Raw genomic sequence first — 18418 nt, 5'->3', positions numbered from 1 at the left:
CGGACCTAAGGTATTCTTCCCCGGCACAGGAAATCGACATTATGAGATTTGCGTTCCTTCGCCAGACTATTCTTAGTGACCTTTCCCCGCATCTTTGGTCCCCTCTTTTCCCACCATGATCGTCCGCCAACAGCCCCATGCCGACACACACTGAATGTATCCCTCCTCAACATCTAACTCCCCGACGAGTCAGAAGAGGCCCATATGGCGTATGAATGCCTCTAGGACCTAGGCTCGTTGTATAAGTCAAGAATTCGCGCCCGAGTCCGAAGTCATCTTGCTAAAAGGCACTAGAAGAGACCAGCCGACGAGCCCTAAACTCAAAGCTGCCCAGCTGCGCCATCCGGAAAACATGGAGCGAACTGGAGCAGCCCACTTAGTCTATCATAGTGTTGGGGAACCCTGGAGTTGTTACCTAGCCAAGTTGGCAAATCAAATAACCTCAATTGGCTGGGTCGGTTAAGCGCCCACACCTCAGACATGCTTCCCCGTATCAACTTCGCCCCATAGTTGTCCTGCCTAGTGCAACATAACATCTACATCCGTACTCTGTTGAGTCTGTTGTGTCTAGTCTGTCTGCACAATCACTGCGTCTGCATCTCTATGTGTCTATGTATCATTGCCATCCCATCCCCGCACCCGACAACTAGCTCCTCCTTCAGGGTTCTGGTCACATCGGGGTCTTCAGTAGCCCCTCCGCTTGTCCGCAACCTGCGACGTGTTCGCCGCCATCTGTGCGGCCATGTGGCCCCTTGAGCTTCTCGAAATGCAGCCCCAAGCTTCCAAGGGCCCCCTCCTCTAGGCCTTTGTCTCTCTCTTGTCAATAGATCAGCGCAACGCGGAATCTCGGCGGAATACACCCTGCTTGCATTCCGCCCGAGCGTGCGTAACAGCCCTGTGGACTTTTTTCTCCAAACGCTGCGACGTGGCGTGCGGAGAAGGATATATAAAGTAGAGTAACCATCGCGGTCCGCGAGCCGCTTGTTTGTGCTGGTTGCTTCATCCCGACTCTCTGCTCAACACACACTCAATCACCCCCACGCGCGCCGGTGTTTTTGAAATATTTTGCCCCTCAATTGAGTTTACATCGACTTTGCGAAAAACCGTAGCCATGGGTCTCTACAGCAAGCTGGCGGATGATATTACAGAGCTGGACGTGATCATTGCTGGAGGTATCTTGCAGGACTTCTACACCCCAACCAACAATTTTCACGTATTGACTCTTCAATCCTAGGCGGAACAGCAGCTTGCGTCCTCGCTGGTCGTCTCGCGGCCGCCGACCCTCAATTGTCCATCCTCGTCATTGAAGGCGGCACGAACAACCGCGATGTTCCCAATGTCGTCCACCCCGCCTTCTTTCTGGACCACCTTGCCCCGACGAGCAAGACCGCAATCTTTTACCAGGGCAACGTATCCGACAAGCTGGCAGGTCGCGGTCCCATTGTCCCGGCTGGAGGAATACTCGGTGGCGGTTCCTCGATTAACTTTATGCTGTATGTTACCGAATCTCTGTCTCTCCCCTCCCCTTAATGCCCCCCTCCTCTCTCTTCGACTCTCTCGGAACTCCAGCCCCCCTCAAGTTCGTAGCCTCAACCCGGCATCCGATGAGACCTCCCCAGCTTCGCCTCCTTCATCCCCCCATATCCGCTCCCACACGATCCATTCTGTCTGGACCGTTTCATCCCGTACCCCGGATGCGGGGGCGGCAGTTAGCACCGGGATGGAAGGGGAAAAGTTGGGGTAGCTCCATTCTAGCTCGGGGCACATGAGCTCTTCTGACTCCCTCATGACGATCGACGTCCCCTCCACGAGCCAAGCTAACGAGTCATGCTATTGCCAGCTACACCCGCGCCCAAAAGTCTGACTTTGATTCATGGGCGACACCCGGCTGGTCTTCGGCAGACCTTTGGCCTTACCTGAAGCGCTTCGAGACGTACCACGGTAACGGCGACCCGGCCCACCACGGCTCTTCTGGCCCGGTGCATGTGTCTTCGGGAGGCTTCCGTGTCGAGAGTGCCGAGGATGATATCCTGGCCGCCGCAAAGCAGACTGGCTACCCCGAGATTCGGGACTTGCAGAACCTAGAGGCAAACAACGGCTATGAAAGGTGGATGAGATACGTCTCGCCTGAAGGGAGACGACAGGATGCCGCACACACTTTCCTGCACCCACTTCTCGAGGATGGAAAGCACCCGAACCTTCACGTGCTGGTGGAGTCAAAGGTGATCCGCGTCCTGTTTGACGACCACAAGCGTGCCGTCGGAGTCGAGTACACTCCCAACTCAGACTACCAGGCTGTCTTGAACACCACACAACAACCGGTCCGGAGCGTCAAGGCAAAGAAGATGGTGGTCGTGTCGTGCGGCGCCTGCGGAACCCCCGGCGTTCTCGAGCGCTCTGGCCTAGGAAGCAAGAAGATCCTGGACAAGGCTGGCGTTCCCGTTGTGGCGGATCTGCCTGGCGTGGGAAGCAACTATCAAGATCACAACCTTGTTTTGATGCCCTACAAGACGGCGTTGAAGCCGGAGGAGACGCTGGATAACATCTTTAGCGGGCGCATAAGCCACGAGGATGCGATTGCCAAGAAGGACAAGATGCTGGGCTGGAACGGTGTCGATGTCGTCAGTAAAATCCGGCCCACTGAGGAAGAGGTAAAGAAGCTCGGTCCCGAGTTCGAAAAGGCATGGGAGAAGGACTTCAAGAATGACCCCAACAGACCTGTCATGCTTACTGGTTTCCTTCACGGGTATGTACACCATGCAACACATCCTACTATCAAGAGCGCAAAGACACTGACATTTACAGGTTCCTGGGCGACCACGCCGCCATCCCGCAAGGCCAGTACACCACAGTCGCAAACTATACGGCGTACCCCTACTCCCGCGGTAGCATCCACATCACCGGCCCCGCCCTAACGGATCCCCTCGACTTCGAGACCGGATTCTTTAGCGATCCTGACGACCTGGACCTCAAGAAGCAGATCTGGGCCTACAAGCACTCGCGCGAAGTCGCCCGCCGCACAGCCCTCTACCGCGGCGAAGTCGCCGGCGGACACCCTTCCTTTGCTGCGGACTCCAAGGCCGCGCTTGTCGAGTCCGTCTCGGCGGACGCGTATAAGAACGTCAAGCCGATTGAGTATTCTAAGGAAGACGACAAGGCGATTGAACAGTTCTTGAGGGAGAACATCAACACGACGTGGCATTCTCTTGGAACGACCAAGATGGCGCCGCGGGATGATGGGGGTGTTGTTGATTCTTCGTTGAGCGTGTACGGTGTTGAGGGACTCAAGGTTGTTGACTTGAGTATTGTGCCTGAGAATGTTGGTGCTAATACGAACAACACGGCATTTGTAGTCGGCGAGAAGGCGGCGGATATCATTGCAAAGGATTTGGGCATTATCATCGCGCCAAAGTTATAAGACGATGACGAGATCAGAGATGGACTACCTAGCAGACTGCATATCAGCGAGATGTAATGAGCACGAAGCAATGACGACGAGCCCGTTCTGAGGACAAGCCCTTCTCAGCCCTATCATTATTCCTGATTTGTATTGCAGTGAGTAATGACAGATTTCACTCTAGAATCTTGAATAGGGGAGTTGGCACACACTGCACGGCACATCAATAGAAGGCTGGAAAAAAAGTACGTCTCGTTCTAGGTGATGTAGTTTGTGTGTATCCAAATCTCCCCGGAACGTTTATTTCATTATCAATATCGTGACTACACATCATGCAGTCTTACAGGAGTGTGGGTATCAAGCTCTTCAGCGAGCACAGTTCTAGATGAGATGGCAGGTCTTCAAGCAGACTCGTGGTGAGACTCGTGAAGCCCCTTCTTCTCAGCGTGGATAGCGCTGTCCTCCAGGTCCTCAGTCAGGCCGACATCCCGTCTAGCCTGCTCGAGCAAAACGCTGTCCTCAGCACCCGCGTTGCTGCCAAAGACACGGTCCATCTCCTCAAGGGTGGCTCCCTTGGTCTCGGGCAAGGCGAAGTGCACCCAAATGATGCTGGCGCCGAGGAAGACGGCGAAGAAGATGTAGGTTCCCCACTTCCAGCTCTCGAGCATGGATGGGACGTAGAAGGCGACGGCGAAGTTGTTGAGCTAGTGGGTGAATGTTAGTCAGATGTCAATGTCTAAAAGAAGAAAAGTCGGAGTGCATACCCAGTTGCTTGATGCGCCGATGGAAGCACCCTTGGCGCGGATGGAGAGGGGGAAGATCTCGGAAACAAGGGTCCATGAGACGGGGCCCCACGAAGCTCCAAAACCGGCGACTGAGATGTAAAGTTAGCATACCGAGTTCTTAAGAGATCTCGACTGGAGATAGAAAGGCTCAACGTACTGTAAATCCAGATGAAGGCGACGGCAACCCATCCCTCAACAGGATGGCCCGGCCAGTCGTGGCTGAACTTGGCGACAATGATACCGGGGATGACCATGGAGATCAACATGACGATGGAACCAACAATCAGGATGGGCTTTCTGCCGACCTTGTCGATGATGGCCATGGCAGGTAGGGTGCTGATGAAGAAGACGACACCGGTGACACCAGTGGCCAAGAGAGCAGTCGTGCCGCCGGTGAGACCGAGGCTCTGGAAGACGTTGCTGGCGTAGTAGATGATGGCGTCGATACCGGACCACCTAGCAGACTCAGTTAGTTCGGTTGCGGGGGGTCGAGGAGATCCTGGTGGACTTACTGTTGCCAGAACATAACCAACCAAGCATACGCAACACGCTTGAAGTGGTCCCAGGAGCGGAGAATGCGCCAGTACTGCGCAACCTCGCGCATCCAAACGCTCGTCTTCTCCTTTTCGGCCAACTGAGGGAACGCCTTCTGGAACGAGCGCTGCTCAAAGAGGGCCTCGGCCTTGATCTCCTTGAACTCAACCTGGACAAGCTCGCTATCCTCGGGGAGCTTGCGGAGGTACGCGATGGTCTTGACGGCCTCTTCGTCGCGGCCCTGCTTCACGAGCCAGCGAGGGGAGAAGGGCAGCCACCAGATTCCGAGGGCGAGAAGGGCGGCGGGGACACCCTGGATGTAGGAGGGGAGTCTCCATGCGAGGTCGGACTGGCCCTCGCCGATGCCGCCGATGTAGTTGCTGCCGTATCCGATCCAGAAGGAAAGCATAATTCCGAGAATGGTGGCGAATTGATAGAAGGAGACGATGAAACCTCTCATTTCGGGGGCGGCGAGCTCGGCGTTGTACAGAGGGCTGAGAGTTGGTTAGCATCGTGGCCTCGGCGTAAGTTCTTAGACAGAGGGCAGACTTACCCGACGCCACTAAAGGTTCCGACACCAAGACCGGTGAAGAAACGGCCGGCGTAGAGGAGCTCAGGCTTGTGGTAGCTTGCGCCAGTGTAGAGGTAACTGCCCAGGACGACCCAGAGACAGGCGGAGAACATGGTGTACTTGCGGGAGAAGACCTCGCCAAAGACACCGGCGCTGACGGAGCCCAGGATACCGCCGAGCTGGAGGATGGACGTCAACCACCCCGTCGCGCTGGACGAGTTGACGACGGAAGGGAAGTTGTCCTTGAAGCGCGTCATGACGAGGGATTGTCCGAGGACACCTAGGAAGATGATGAGGTCAGCAACGAAACAGTCGTCATCGAATTCGGGAGATTAGAGACATACCCTGCTGGTATCCATACTCAAAACCTCCAAAGGATGCAAAGAGGGCAATGACGAGAATCTTGGGGTTGTTTGCCAGCGACTTCCATCTGTTCTGGTAGGCAAGCTGCGTGCGCGCCTCGGCGGCGGTGGCTGCTTGGACGGCCATGATTGCAAAGTGCGATTGACGAGCAAAAGAGTCGACCTCGTAACGCAAGACAACCGAGTGACAATCACGGGAAGCAGGCGCCGGAAAATAATAAGACGATCACCTCACCCAACAAGCCGGGCCATCGTCTGTACTTATTCTTGGGAGCACCGACGCTAAGGACTGCCTTCCTGGGGGGTGGTTGATCAGGGAGACGTCCTTTGGCGATGGGGCAACTTTTGCCAGATGGGGACAGGATGTGTCAAGTTTTGATGCGACTCTGTGTAGACCGTCCCGCAGAGTCGAACGAGATGGGTCCCATGGGCTAGGTTCTTGGATCTTCCGTCGTGTCAATGTTAATGCTAGCTCCTTGAGTCCAGCATTGACCTGTCTGAACCCAGGGAAGCTTCGTCTGGCATGTTCGATCTGTGTTGCTTCTTCGACTGCGTGTACATGTGAGATTCTCAGTTGCTGGAAATCCGGGGTATGTCAGATCAGCGTGGTGGGATCTGAGTACTGACCGACATGGTGCTTATGGTTCCCGGATCCAGACGTCGGCTCCAAATACGCGTTCTACTGCCGCTTGCTCTTTGCCCGATGATCACCTCCCCTCAGGTTTGGCAAACGTTGGCATCAGTTGGCATTCGCCCGAAGGTTTCCGAACCCGAAGCATCTCCAACGCTCCAACCCCTTCAAAAATCCTCTGGGTGCTCAAGAGCTGGCGGGACAAACAGCGGAGTCCTCCGTCTTGTTTCCACCTTGACCCCCTGGTTCATGGAGTTCATACCCCGCCCACCCGCACATAGAGAAGTCTGGCACATCACACGATTTGGTCCACCCCCGCAGCGGGTTCACAGTCGTAAGAAAATACCAAAGTAAAAAAGAATTACGGGAAAAGAAAAGGCCAAGGCGTGTAACGTCGGGGAAAAGTCCCGGAGCTAACGCCAGAAGCGGAAGTTGGCCGAGTTGGTCTGGGACTCTGGGTGGATTCAAAGCAGAAATCTTTACCACTTCCCCACCGCCGGCGGTAAAGTGCCAGAGGGCAGAAGTGTTCGTGACTAAGGCGTTTTTCCCGTGGGGAATGTTTTGACTTCTCTGGGGATCCCGCTGGCCCAGACTCGAGTGAGGATTGTGAGGGGAAAATCCCCCATCTTGTCAGCAATAGCACCGAGAAGAGGCCGTTGAGTCGACGACAACAACTGGTCGACGTGCAGATATACCGGCCACAATGACAGAACTTTGATTGTCTTTCAGGTTTCGAATGGACCGCCCACATGGTCGCCACGTTGATTTGACGGTTCCCGGATGAGAAAACATCCCTCATACCGGATCTCATACCGGGATATTCGTCGAGGCCCCAAAGAAAAGTCAAATTGAGCCGCACCCTTGGCAGCGATGCCGGGACCGCGCTATTACTCAACTCGCCCACTCCTCGACGCTTCCAGACTTTGCTTTTATGGTTATTGAGCCCGGGCTCTTGTACGTTAGGAGTCATGCCATCCCCGGCGCCATGCTGCTGCTTGACTAAGAAGTCCCACAGCAACGTTACCTAGCAGGCTAGTTCGCGTGTGCTCGACCTCTTTGCCCGCGGGGTTGGTTTCTGACTGGTCCCTGTAATCAAAAGCAGAATTTTCTGCAGGCGATCCTTTGCAAGTGAATTCGCTTCTGCAATGCGCTCTTTCAGTTGGATTTTCGTGTCGGCAGGGCCCGGCCGAGATGTTCAAAATACCGTTGCCTTTGACCGATGAAGTTTGCGTCATTGAATCGCGAAATGTGAAAGCTCGGTGTTCTCTCCGTCGATGCTTGGGTAGTCGGCTTTTGTTGCCGACACTAATTACGTGAGCTCCATACCTTAGTTGTGATACTGGGCAAACGTCTGTTCATGATCCCCTGATGGCATCAAATTTTCTCATTGCAAAAGACTCGTCACCGCTTCACATTGGCATCGATGCATCGTGGTTCGCGCATGAGATCCCGGTATTGCTGGTGGAGAGCACGACAGGACCCGTTTTCCACCTGCGGGCGAATTCGGAAGAGCAATAATGAACGCCCCACGATGTCGGTTTCCGAGTCTTTTGGGAGATGTTCGAGGCAAAATAGCGGAGTTGACGACCTGTTCCTGACTCGATGCATCGTGTTTTCGGCAATCTCTTACGGAAAGCGTAGATGCTACCGATGGTGCCAGCAAGCATTGCAATTTGCTAGGTGTAATCCCTCGGCCCTCTGAACTCATGCCAACTTTTGAGGCTTGAGACTGCTTCACTTCAGATGTTCACATGCCTGCTCTCTGCCATCGCTATATCGCTGCTACGGAACCCCAGAAAATGGAAGGTCTTGCGCGTTATGTATTGTTCACCCTCCACGGCGTAGGGAAAAGTTCTATCGGAGGGTAGAGTGGTTTGGACGAAGGGGTGTAGATTCGATTAAAGTTCTCCTGCGCCGTATGCCACGATGTTGCGATTTTGGCACGTCGACCTTAGCAAAGAACACATGCGAAAATGATCGAATATTGTGAGTTTTGAACGACATAGGGGTGGGAAGATAACTCTACATAGTGTATAGATCGTACATTCCCAACTACCATTATTTATAAGACTGGGGTTGGTCAAACATCGTCCAGAAACCACATAGACGAATTGGAGACATGCAGTAGGAAATTTACGCTTTTCTCAAATCCCAACGTCAAATTAGAAAAGCGACCTCCGGCGATGGTTGATCCTACGGTTACGACAGAGTGGACGTGTAGATCGGCAGCCATCCGAAGTGCGTTTGACACGTGGAAGAACCGCAATGCTGGGTCGTCAGCCCCCCAAGGATGAGTATCCGTGACTCCTAGGGCCCATCGACGGCAGTTGAGATGAAGGTGGTCGAGACATTGCTCATGCAAGGTAACCTTTGAAGGCGGGTAGTCCCGCAGGGGCCGACAAGCAAGACTTGGCTCCAGATACAACATGCAGCATAGACATGCATGAATAGAGAGCCCATGTGGAAGGGAGTGCGAGGCTTGTACCCCCCGCAATATTCCCTCTGAGGCTGGAGAGACGTTCGGAAAGGCCGGGGTAAATTCTGGGGTTCTGGGGTTCTGTGGGGTTTGGTGTAATTGATTAGTTGACAACTTGACAACATTAAAGCATTACAGCCGACCGATGATGGCATTTGGCGAACATGAGTATTCCATGATATAGCTTTTCTTATAGCGTTGTTTTTGATCGGATTTCTCGTTCCAAAGCCAGTGATAGTAGACGCCTTGGAGCGCCCCGCGACTTGGTGTGCTTTTCTCACAACTCGAGATGTCGAAAGACAGCCGTGACTAGCTGTAACATTTGAGTCTCATGACATTTGATTGATGTCCTTCCGTGAAGCGCAGACTAAGACAGCGCGAAAGCAAATGCATGGAGAGGAGAAACTTGTAATGGGCGAACTGATACTCTTGACGGTGGTAAAGTTGTCATCTCGATATGTCACTGACTGAATGATACTGACTTAAGGCTCGGCTGTTGGTTCTGGCTACCGCAGTGCAATCAGCGGACAGAGTCAAGATGTGCACATTGAACTTTCTCAAATAGAGAAAACATCATGGGCTTTTTACTCATTGTAGGCAAATCCATGCGAATGGCGCTTTTTCCACCAATGTATTGGTGCCAGACCACCTCACAGGAGGCCATCTTGAGCCCTGACATATCGATCGCCAATGCGGACTATAGCTTAACTCAACTTGATATGAACTTTGATGATGGCGCGTACAAGGCCCATTTTGAAGAGTCTGGAACCAAGGACTGAAACGGTCGCGACAATTCTCGACGGGGGCGAACCGAGGGGCGGCACGTGCCGTGGCACCTGCCATGTCTATTCTAGGGAGAGTTTGTTGAATGATTGAGTTTGGACGGGAAGTTTGCGTTACTTTACTTGGATGCTGTAAGCAATATAGCCGAACATGATGAACAAGAACAAATGGTCATGATGATGGTGAGATTTGTCAGATGAGAAATGAGAATGAACGGTGATGAGTGAACAGGAGCTGGATGTGATGAGATAAGCAATTACTGCTTTTAGGTGATTGATATGGATAGGTGAATACGTTTATCCGAAACCAGGGGCTTACGTCATTTCGCTCGATATTTCTGTATCGGGGACGTGCCCCGCGCTAACCTGGAAGGAAAGAACCGTGCACGCAGCCCCTGCCCCACCATGGCGGGGAGCTGCTGCCGTTTTGTCACAGAAACTCGGCGGTCGGTGTTTTGGCACTCAAAAAAGATGAGACACGTCGTCGCAAACAAAATCTCTCGAGATAATCTGATAATCTCGCTGCTTTCCTCTCTCTCTCCCTCTCTCTGAGTCTCTCTGAATTGCATCTTCTTTTCGGTCAACCTCTGCTGGACTCTCTCGATACCCAATCCCTTCGTCAGATCCAAGATGCCTGGTATGGTTCCCCGCCATTGGTGCCTCCAGACATCACCACAAACCTCGCACCAAGCTAATCACCATGCAATTGACAGCTCCCTACTCGACCGGCGACAAGACCTCCTTTGGCTGGGTCACTGCTCGCGAGCGCTGGCCCGTCATTATTGTGCGTACTTGGCATCCTTGTTGACAATTCACGTCTTGCTGACAGCTACCCTGCAGACCCAAGCCATCGACGACCTCTACCGATCCGTCACCCAGACCAAGGACGCCGAGAAGGAAGCCGAGGGCAAGAAGATCATCGAGGAGATTGCCAAGATCAAATACGAGGTTCAGCACGACCGCGCTTTGACGTACGGCTCTCCATCGACACCTCCAGTACGATAGTTGCTGACTATACTCTCCATACCAGACCGATCGAAGACGATGGATACCCCGACGTGAGCATCTACAACGAGGAGCTCAAGAAGCTTGGCTCTCCCACATGGCTGAACGTGCCGTGGCTTTACACCGAGTGCTACCTCTTCAGGTAAGCTACATATGGCAAACCACTTGGCAAACACGTGCTAACAGCAACAGACGCATCAGCACGCACTTTGCCCGGTCCACCCACTGGAAGAACTACGACGTCTTTGCCCGCCAAAAGATGAGCACATTCAGGTCCTCCCGCCCCGCCGTGGTCGAGCTGGCGTCAAAGTACAAGGAGCTAGTCGAGCAGCTCCACAAGAACAAGGGCGCCGCCCAGGACGAGGCCGCCGAGAAGCTGCTCTTCACCGAAATGTGCGAAATCTGCCTCTGGGGTAACGCCACCGACCTCTCCCTCCTGACGAGCTTGACCTACGAAGATATCCAGAAGCTGCAGGGCTCCGAGGCTCGCAAGGCGTCCGAGAAGAACATTGTCGTCAACGATCTCCCCGCCGTCTACGAGCTCCTGAAGAAGGCCAAGGCCGAGGGCAAGGCTGAGCGCCGCGTCGACATTGTGCTCGACAACGCCGGTTTCGAGCTCTACGTCGACCTCATCCTCGCCGGGTACCTTTTGTCTGCCGGCCTGGCCACCAACGTCGTCCTGCACCCCAAGTCCATCCCCTGGTTCGTATCCGACGTGCTCCCGGGTGACTTTGCCCAGCTCCTCAGCGCCATTGCCAGCCCTAAGCGCTTCTACGAGACACCCTCCGAAGAGGAGGAGCTCCAAGGCAAGACCCCCGAGCCTCTTTCGGCTGCGGACTCGGAGAGCCTGGCTTTCCTCTTCCAGGAGTGGAGCCAGTTCCACGCCGAGGGACAGCTCATCCTCCGCCCCAACCGCTACTGGACGCACCCCGGCCCCTTTTGGCAATTGCCCGAGGAGGCCAAGGAGCTGTACGAGGACCTCAAGGCCAGCGAAGTTGTCATCTTCAAGGGTGATCTCAACTACCGCAAGCTGACTGGTGATGTGAGATCCACGTTCTACGTAACAAAGTGGCTATGATGCTAATGACAACTAGGCCAACTGGGATGCTGCCACACCCTTCACGGAAGCCCTCAAGAACCTCGGCCCCGGATCCGGCCTCAACATCCTGGCCCTCCGCACGTGCAAGGCCGATGTCGTCGTCGGCCTCCAGCCTGGCGAGGACGAGAAGCTGCTCGCCACCGAAGGCGGCGGCGGCGATTCCGGCTCACGGAAGTGGGCTTGGAGCGGCAAGTGGGCCGTCGTGTCTTTCTCAGGCGGTAAATAAACCGTTTGATTGACTGCTACTTGTGTCCTCTTTCTTCTTTTGCGTATTTACTTTACTACCGCTATAGAGCCATGACCGATAGACTTTTGAGAGAAACCTCCCCTAGACGCGAATAGGGAGGCTGGCCTTTTGCCTAGCCTCGTCTAATCTAGTTTTTTTGACCATTTAGTTCCTCGACCATTTCCAATAGCTTTGACTGCCTTCCACCGACTCCCATGGTACTTGTGTCTTCCCTTCTAAGGCTTATCCTACCTCTTCTATCAGGCCGTCGGACCCAGCCTCCCGCCCCGGAGTCGTAGACCGGGACCTTGGGAGGTTTGGGCTGCGGCGTCTTTGATTTGGGTCGTCGCGGTCTCGATGGCGCGTCCGGGACTATGCAGACGGGGCAACCTTTGCAGCGGAACCTTGGCGGTTTCATGTTCTCGGAGCGTTTGGCGGGCTCAGCCAACTGGGTTGGCTCCGTCAGTTGAGTCGGTGTAGTCAGTTGAGTTGGAGCAGTCAACTGAGTTGACAGAGTCTCGACAGTTGACTGAGACGGAACAGACAACGGAGACTGGAGGGTTGACTGAGATTGTTTGTCTGGCTCGCGCCCCATGGCTCGAAGCTCCGCCAGTTCCATTTCCTCAGGAGTTCTGTGCGGGATGTTCGCCAAGGAAGACTCCCCTATCGAATAAAGTCAGCTCGTGTCCCCATACCCTCTTTACGAATCACTCACAAGGAAGGCACTCAGCGCAGACGCCATGGTCACAATCTTGACCCTCGCACGTCATGGAGTCCTCGTTATCCATATCGCACACGTGGCAGATCCATCGCTTGTCCTGTTGCTCGTACTTGCACGCCATGGCAGAACAGACGTCCCGGACTGTCTTTTCGACAAGGGTGGGGTTTGCGCATTTCGTTGGGGTGATTCCGAACGGGCAGTCGTCAAAGGCCCGTTTGCAGACTGGCGTGAAGTCCTTCGTGTGACCGCACTCGTAGTGATATATCGTTTTGATACACATTTTCGCGGTAGGTCTTATGGTCTAAGCGGGATGTTGTTGATGCGTTGTTTCTAATGGTTGACTTGGTTGAGAACAATGAACATAAAGATGGAGAGAGTAGATATGACAGCGAGTTGGGCAACGGAGATGACCCGATGCTCTTGACGAGACGGAAGGTTTGGTCAATGGATGGTCTGCAAAACCCTCTGTCGACACGGGACGGCAGGAAACCTTGGAAGACATGGCGGCTTCCTTGACACCACCTGGAGGGATGGCAGTCGACCTTGGTGTTTCCCTCTTGTCTCTGACAACCTGTTTGGTCTCGACTTCCTCCCGTCCTCGCCGAGGGTCTGCGGGAAAGCATCACGGGCCTCGTCGAGCTCACCGAGCCTTCCTTCACCTTTTCCTCACGATAACCTCTGGAGACTCACAGTAGTGAAAGGTATGTATGAATTATAACCTACTATTTCATAACAAGCAGACTATTACAAAGAAAATGTTCCATGCGGAAGAGCAGTCCTCCCAACAACGCCTATCCAGATGACAATTCAACAATCTCTTCAACGATTAGGTATTCCATCTCTCTCTCCGTCCCTTTCTCTTTTCCACGCGCCCATGAAATCAAACGCAAAGCCCAGCACAATCGGCACCCCCCTGAAGCGGGTGACAGTCATCTCTTGGATCATCAACGCACCACTTGCCAGCGGGGCACTTGATGGCCGCGATGCCGCCGCACATGATGGGCACGACGCAGATGCCGGTCTGATCGCACGCCAGGCCGCAGCCCTTGCGGAAGGGGTCGTCAATGCACTCGAAGCTGGCGGGGCACGGGTTGGGCGTGGGTCTGAGGCCGCCGCACTCTTGGTAGATGTTTGTCTTTACGGGGGCGAGGGAGATTGTGCGGGTTCCGCCGGGGCGGGATGTCGTGGTTGTTGAGAGGGTTGCTGCGCCTGCGGAGGCGGAGGAGTTTGATGACGGTGGGGATGGCGGCGAGGAAGAGAGGGGAGATGCTGCGGAGGATGCTGGTGGTAAGGGGACTGCTGGGGCGGCGGAGGAGGAGGATGGTTGTGGGACGAGGGTTGTTGGTTGGGATCCTGGTTGTGTGAGGAAGGGTGTTACGGCTGGTGCGTCTGCGGCGGCGAGGGCTGTTGTGCCGAGGATGGCGAGGAGGGTGTTTATGCGCATTGTGAGGCTTTTAGTGAGGGTTTGGGTGGTATCTTGTGTGGTATCTTGGGTGAGGTTTGCGAGTATGGACGTCTGCTGTCTACAGTCTACGCGTGTACCGTGTGACGGGCTTAGAACTTGGGAGAACCAGAGGGTGAGCAGCCAGGAGGAAGAGAACATCTGACTTTGCAAAACGGCGGACCGTTGGTTGTTGATGTATGAAATTGACATGGCTGTCGTCTGGAATGCGGTCAGATGGGTTGTCTTGGTGCCTCATCTATCCCGAATTCCAGTCCGCGGTGGGACAACCACCACCGCCACGACAGCCTGCCACTTTTGGGGTTCGGGGACACACGGGAACACAAACAAGTGGGAATACGGGGTACAGTTGTCTCCACGAACATTCCCCCGCAAGGATGGGCTGAGCCTTTGAGGACTGATTGAGTTAGCCTCGTGTCTCAGTTGCGCCTATGCCCGAAGGGAGGATTAACATGACACTTCCAGTTTGGGAGCCATCACAACATTGACTGTGACAGATATGGGTTAGGAGAGTGACGCCGGATATAAATCTCGCGATACTTGATTGTGCTTCGCACGTATCGGACTGTGATAGATGTGGGATGCCGTGCGACGAGGTCTCTTGGGAAGATCGCTCCTCTTGCAATGATGATGGCGGTTGTTTTCAGTGGAGGGTTACTCCTCACGAGGTGAATCGAGCTGCCAAGATTCATTCAGCTGGCCGGATGTATCGAGACCTCGGTACGATTCGCTGCGAAGGTTTGCCGATCTGTGCATCGCGGAATGGCACGGTAGTTGTGGCTGGCGAGGAGGCGGCGGCGTCTTCGGACGGGTTGTAAATGACCTTGGCAAGTCGAACAGCTAGCTGTGGAGGTGCTAGTAAGATGTGATGAGTCTGTCACGATCAGATATTCGAAGGATCTTGGATGGCCGGATAACAAGAAGGCTGGGACTAGTTGCGCTTGGCTCGTGTCACCTTTAATTCGTGAATTCCAGTCGATGGTCGGCCTGCCTTCGTCCGCCGACCGGCCCCGCTTCTCCGTGTCGGGTCCGTCCCATCTCCTACCGATCCGCGCCGACAGGAATGCAGCCGTGAGACGACACCACAGCTCATTTGAGAGAATTGATACTGACCTTGGATGTATTCGGGGGAAATTCAATACTCCTGGTCTTCTTGCTCTTCAACTAATGCCAGAGCGACCCATATGAGGACATGAAGGCTGACGACGTCGACTACCATGTTCCCGCGTCGCCGGTCGGACGTGTCCAATCTCTTGCCGACTTGGGCCGAAGATGCCAATATCAACCACAAAAGCCACATGATAATTGCTGTATATGTCGTTCCATTTGTTTGAAAGTTCATAAACAATTAATGCACAGAAGTAAGTAGTGCCCTGCCGTTAAAAGATGTTTGGGCAACCCTGTAGTCTTCGAACCCGTAAATTATTCTCTTCTACCTATCCATAACAGTAACCTAAAAACTATAAACTCTAGCTTTTCGTCGACCTTGATATACGATGGTTTTCAACTATCAGGGTTGACAATGGCAGTATTTAAACTCGCATCTGACAAGCAGTGACTTGTTTAATCTCACACGTTCACACGTAAACTTGACGAAACAAGTCAAGAGGTCAAATTCGATAACATATTCGTTTATTGTCTACGGCAGGTTTACTTCTCAAGGTATTTCCCTTTTCCGTATTTCATTCAGTCGATATTTTCATTGCCTAACCGCTGAACCTTTAGTACCTTCTTGACATCCCAAATGACGGTGCCGATTCAGCCGGTTCTGACGCCGGGCTGCAAGTCTCATACCACTATACCGCCACATGTAGCGACTTGGGTTTCTCTACCATGGGAACTGCGGCAGATGATACTTCAAACTATTGCACGACAAACTTCTGGTTGGGGCGCCTGCGCTTCCGTTTGTAAGGAGTGGCAGGCCATACTAGAGAAGGAAAGCTTCCGCCAGCTGAAGTTACAAGTTTCCTGTTTAGATGATAGAGAAGCTATGATTAGTGTAAAACAAGCACAGCTTGTTAGACATATCTGGCTAAATATCGAGCTAAAGCCATATACATGTCGAAGTTGTCAGACCACAGAAAGTTATTCATGGGCTTGTGAAGATGGCCGCGTGGCTAGACGAGCAATTACGAAGCTTTTTTCGATCTTGTCTCAATGGCCAGTGGTAGAGGGAGCCGAGCTGACCCTGGAGTTGAGCATCCAGTCTCCTAGTGATAAGGAGCACTGCTTTAAGAACCTCTATTTTGGAGGTATTGGCGAGGATGAGGATTTGAAATTCGACCGGCCTGGTCATCGGTTATCCCACCTCGACTCAAAGCACTCATTTCACGACTCTCAACATGGCTGGATGAATGGACGTCAGGTCGATGCCCCCAATGGAAATTCTTTTTCACGAATATTTCAGCCTCTCCATCTCACATTCAAGGAAGGCCTCCCTCAAGTCAAAGCGGTAACACGATTTGTACTTCGCCGACAATGTCGAAGATGGATTGAACCTCGAGTGCTAGGGTTTCTATTCGATAAACTTCCTCGGTTACAATCATTAATCTATGAGCCATGGCAAAGTTTGGATAAGATGGCACAAGATTTTATTTGGGATTCCGGTAAGATATAGTATTTGACTATATATATTATACCTACTAACGACTCACGCTACAGAATACCTGAAGCTTATCGAATCCCATTTACCAAAAGCACTGAAGAAAATATCAGTGTTTGAAGAGACTAATGAAGAATACATTACCTCGTTTCGACCTATCTCACCAATCACTGCACCTGATATAATCCGGATCACATCACCGACGGTCAGTGCTGCTTTTGCCAAGAGGAGTCTTAGTCTCGAGCAGCTCTCCGTTACGTTTTTGATTGAAGCTTCGGACTTCTTCCGGTCACGTCAACAAGACTGGGTTTGGAGCCACATGAGATTCCTAACTCTTACATCAAGGATACTTACCCAAACAGAGAATCTCAAGATAGAGATTCTCTTAAGAAATGCTGCTACAACTGCACTTTCAATTCCACACCTACATACAATGGTACTATGGAATGGTCGGAAGGGTGAAGCTTTTAAGTTCTTCTACCACGCAAAGTCTAGTTATACTTGTATTGGCTGGCAAGGAACATGGGATTGGAAGCTGGAACCTAGCGTGATACGCAATTGGCAGAGGGTTGCCGATCAAAATACTAGGCATGACCTCAAAGTCATTCCAGAGCCTCTCATTACTACAAGCATCGACTCTCATGCTCATGCCATCGAGCTCCTGGACTTGCCCTCGGAGGTTGTTCATCCAGTATCTTTATTACAGATGCAAAGAGAAGCTGAATCGAGTTGGTATAAGACCTAGACATAGCTAGGCTGAATACTAGGTGATATCTCTCATGAGTTAATGAAGTGATTTGACGTTCAACTTTAATGTACTGATTAGGGCGCCTTTCTGAATTCAGTATCTTTTGCCTTCGTATTGGGCCGAAAGGGAACCCTTGAACCCCACTTCCACCCTGCTCACCCTCACTCCAGTTGTAAAGTCTGCGGGTTAAAGCAGCCACTTGAAGGTGAGCGACAGGTGATACGATCGCAATTCAAAAATAAAGTGAGGCGCCACTACAGCCATGTAGGGGCCGTCCGACGAAGCAGGCCGCTACTCTTCCGTCCATATCGCATTCGTTCGGTTTGCTGGCTCGGGCCGAGAGGTGCACGCCGCCCAGGCCGGAGACTGTGCGATATCTCGAGGATCTTTGCTCGAATATTCCTAGATGTTGGGACCTAGGCTTAGTCCTTTATTCTGCCTTTTAGCCACTGTCATAATCACGCAGGCAATTGTGGACTTGGTCTGGCGAAAGAGGCCACCGCGACGCCGTGTCGGATCCGTCTGATCCCCTACGCATTTGGACCGAGAAACATCCCACGAACGAGTCCGACTGCTATCTCCGAGGACATGAATTCAGTATTGTAATGTTTCAGACAGTCGTTGATATCTTATTGTTGCTTTCTACTCTCCAATCGTGCAGTTGGGGGCTTAAAGTCCGACGACACGGACGACTCCCGTCGTTCCCCGCCGCCACGACTCACTTCCGCAGCGGCTGAATTGCATGCGACGGACGCACAGATTCATACATCCTTGACCATAAGGTAGGTAATACATTAGCAGGCCCTCCGCAGTCATCGACGTGAGCTCCGAGACGGACATCAAGTGACCTCCCGGTCCTCTGTCACCGGCCATGAATACCTGCACGCTGCGGAGTCGTCGGTGGTTCAGGTCGCCGTCAAGTGTGATCTCGATGATTCTCTCACTCTGACCAAGGCTGAAAAGCCACGCCCCTCCGGGCGGTGTCAGCGAGAGACATCTGTTGACACACGTTCTCAC

The 18418-nt window shown here is 53.0% G+C and overlaps 6 protein-coding genes across 6 annotated transcripts; 3 read left to right on the top strand and 3 right to left on the bottom strand.

Annotated features, from left to right (window-relative positions):
- Nucleotides 1-1111: 1111 nt before the first annotated feature.
- CTAM01_12617 (GMC oxidoreductase) lies at nt 1112-3418 on the top strand (the record flags this gene model as incomplete). Its single annotated transcript, XM_060528622.1, has 4 exons — nt 1112-1172; nt 1235-1493; nt 1841-2746; nt 2806-3418. 4 exons carry the CDS (start codon nt 1112-1114, stop codon nt 3416-3418), a joined length of 1839 nt encoding a protein of 612 aa, XP_060376776.1.
- Nucleotides 3419-3798: 380 nt separating this feature from the next.
- CTAM01_12616 (quinate permease) lies at nt 3799-5776 on the bottom strand (the record flags this gene model as incomplete). Its single annotated transcript, XM_060528621.1, has 6 exons — nt 3799-4101; nt 4162-4271; nt 4340-4638; nt 4695-5210; nt 5270-5567; nt 5632-5776. The coding sequence occupies 6 exons, from the start codon at nt 5774-5776 to the stop codon at nt 3799-3801; spliced, it is 1671 nt and encodes a 556-aa protein (XP_060376775.1).
- Nucleotides 5777-10139: 4363 nt separating this feature from the next.
- CTAM01_12615 (uncharacterized protein) lies at nt 10140-11868 on the top strand (the record flags this gene model as incomplete). Its single annotated transcript, XM_060528620.1, has 5 exons — nt 10140-10322; nt 10379-10509; nt 10569-10685; nt 10736-11585; nt 11638-11868. Coding segments are annotated over 5 exons (1512 nt in total), but the record flags the coding sequence as incomplete, so codon positions are not given.
- A 148-nt stretch (nt 11869-12016) lies between these two features.
- CTAM01_12614 (uncharacterized protein) lies at nt 12017-12869 on the bottom strand (the record flags this gene model as incomplete). The annotated part of the gene is made up of 2 exons (XM_060528619.1): nt 12017-12531; nt 12584-12869. The coding sequence occupies 2 exons, from the start codon at nt 12867-12869 to the stop codon at nt 12017-12019; spliced, it is 801 nt and encodes a 266-aa protein (XP_060376773.1).
- A 600-nt stretch (nt 12870-13469) lies between these two features.
- CTAM01_12613 (uncharacterized protein) lies at nt 13470-14033 on the bottom strand (the record flags this gene model as incomplete). Its single annotated transcript, XM_060528618.1, has 1 exon — nt 13470-14033. One exon carries the CDS (start codon nt 14031-14033, stop codon nt 13470-13472), a length of 564 nt encoding a protein of 187 aa, XP_060376772.1.
- Nucleotides 14034-15795: 1762 nt separating this feature from the next.
- On the top strand, nt 15796-17398 carry CTAM01_12612 (uncharacterized protein; the record flags this gene model as incomplete). The annotated part of the gene is made up of 2 exons (XM_060528617.1): nt 15796-16657; nt 16713-17398. 2 exons carry the CDS (start codon nt 15796-15798, stop codon nt 17396-17398), a joined length of 1548 nt encoding a protein of 515 aa, XP_060376771.1.
- Nucleotides 17399-18418: the final 1020 nt, after the last annotated feature.

Source organism: Colletotrichum tamarilloi (genome assembly GCF_030869305.1).
Source record: "Colletotrichum tamarilloi strain Tom-12 chromosome Unknown Scaffold_79.1, whole genome shotgun sequence".
Classification (NCBI taxonomy): Eukaryota; Fungi; Ascomycota; class Sordariomycetes; order Glomerellales; family Glomerellaceae; genus Colletotrichum; species Colletotrichum tamarilloi.
Note: the sequence above shows the minus strand (reverse complement) of the source record. Positions and strands in the feature narration are given on the sequence as shown.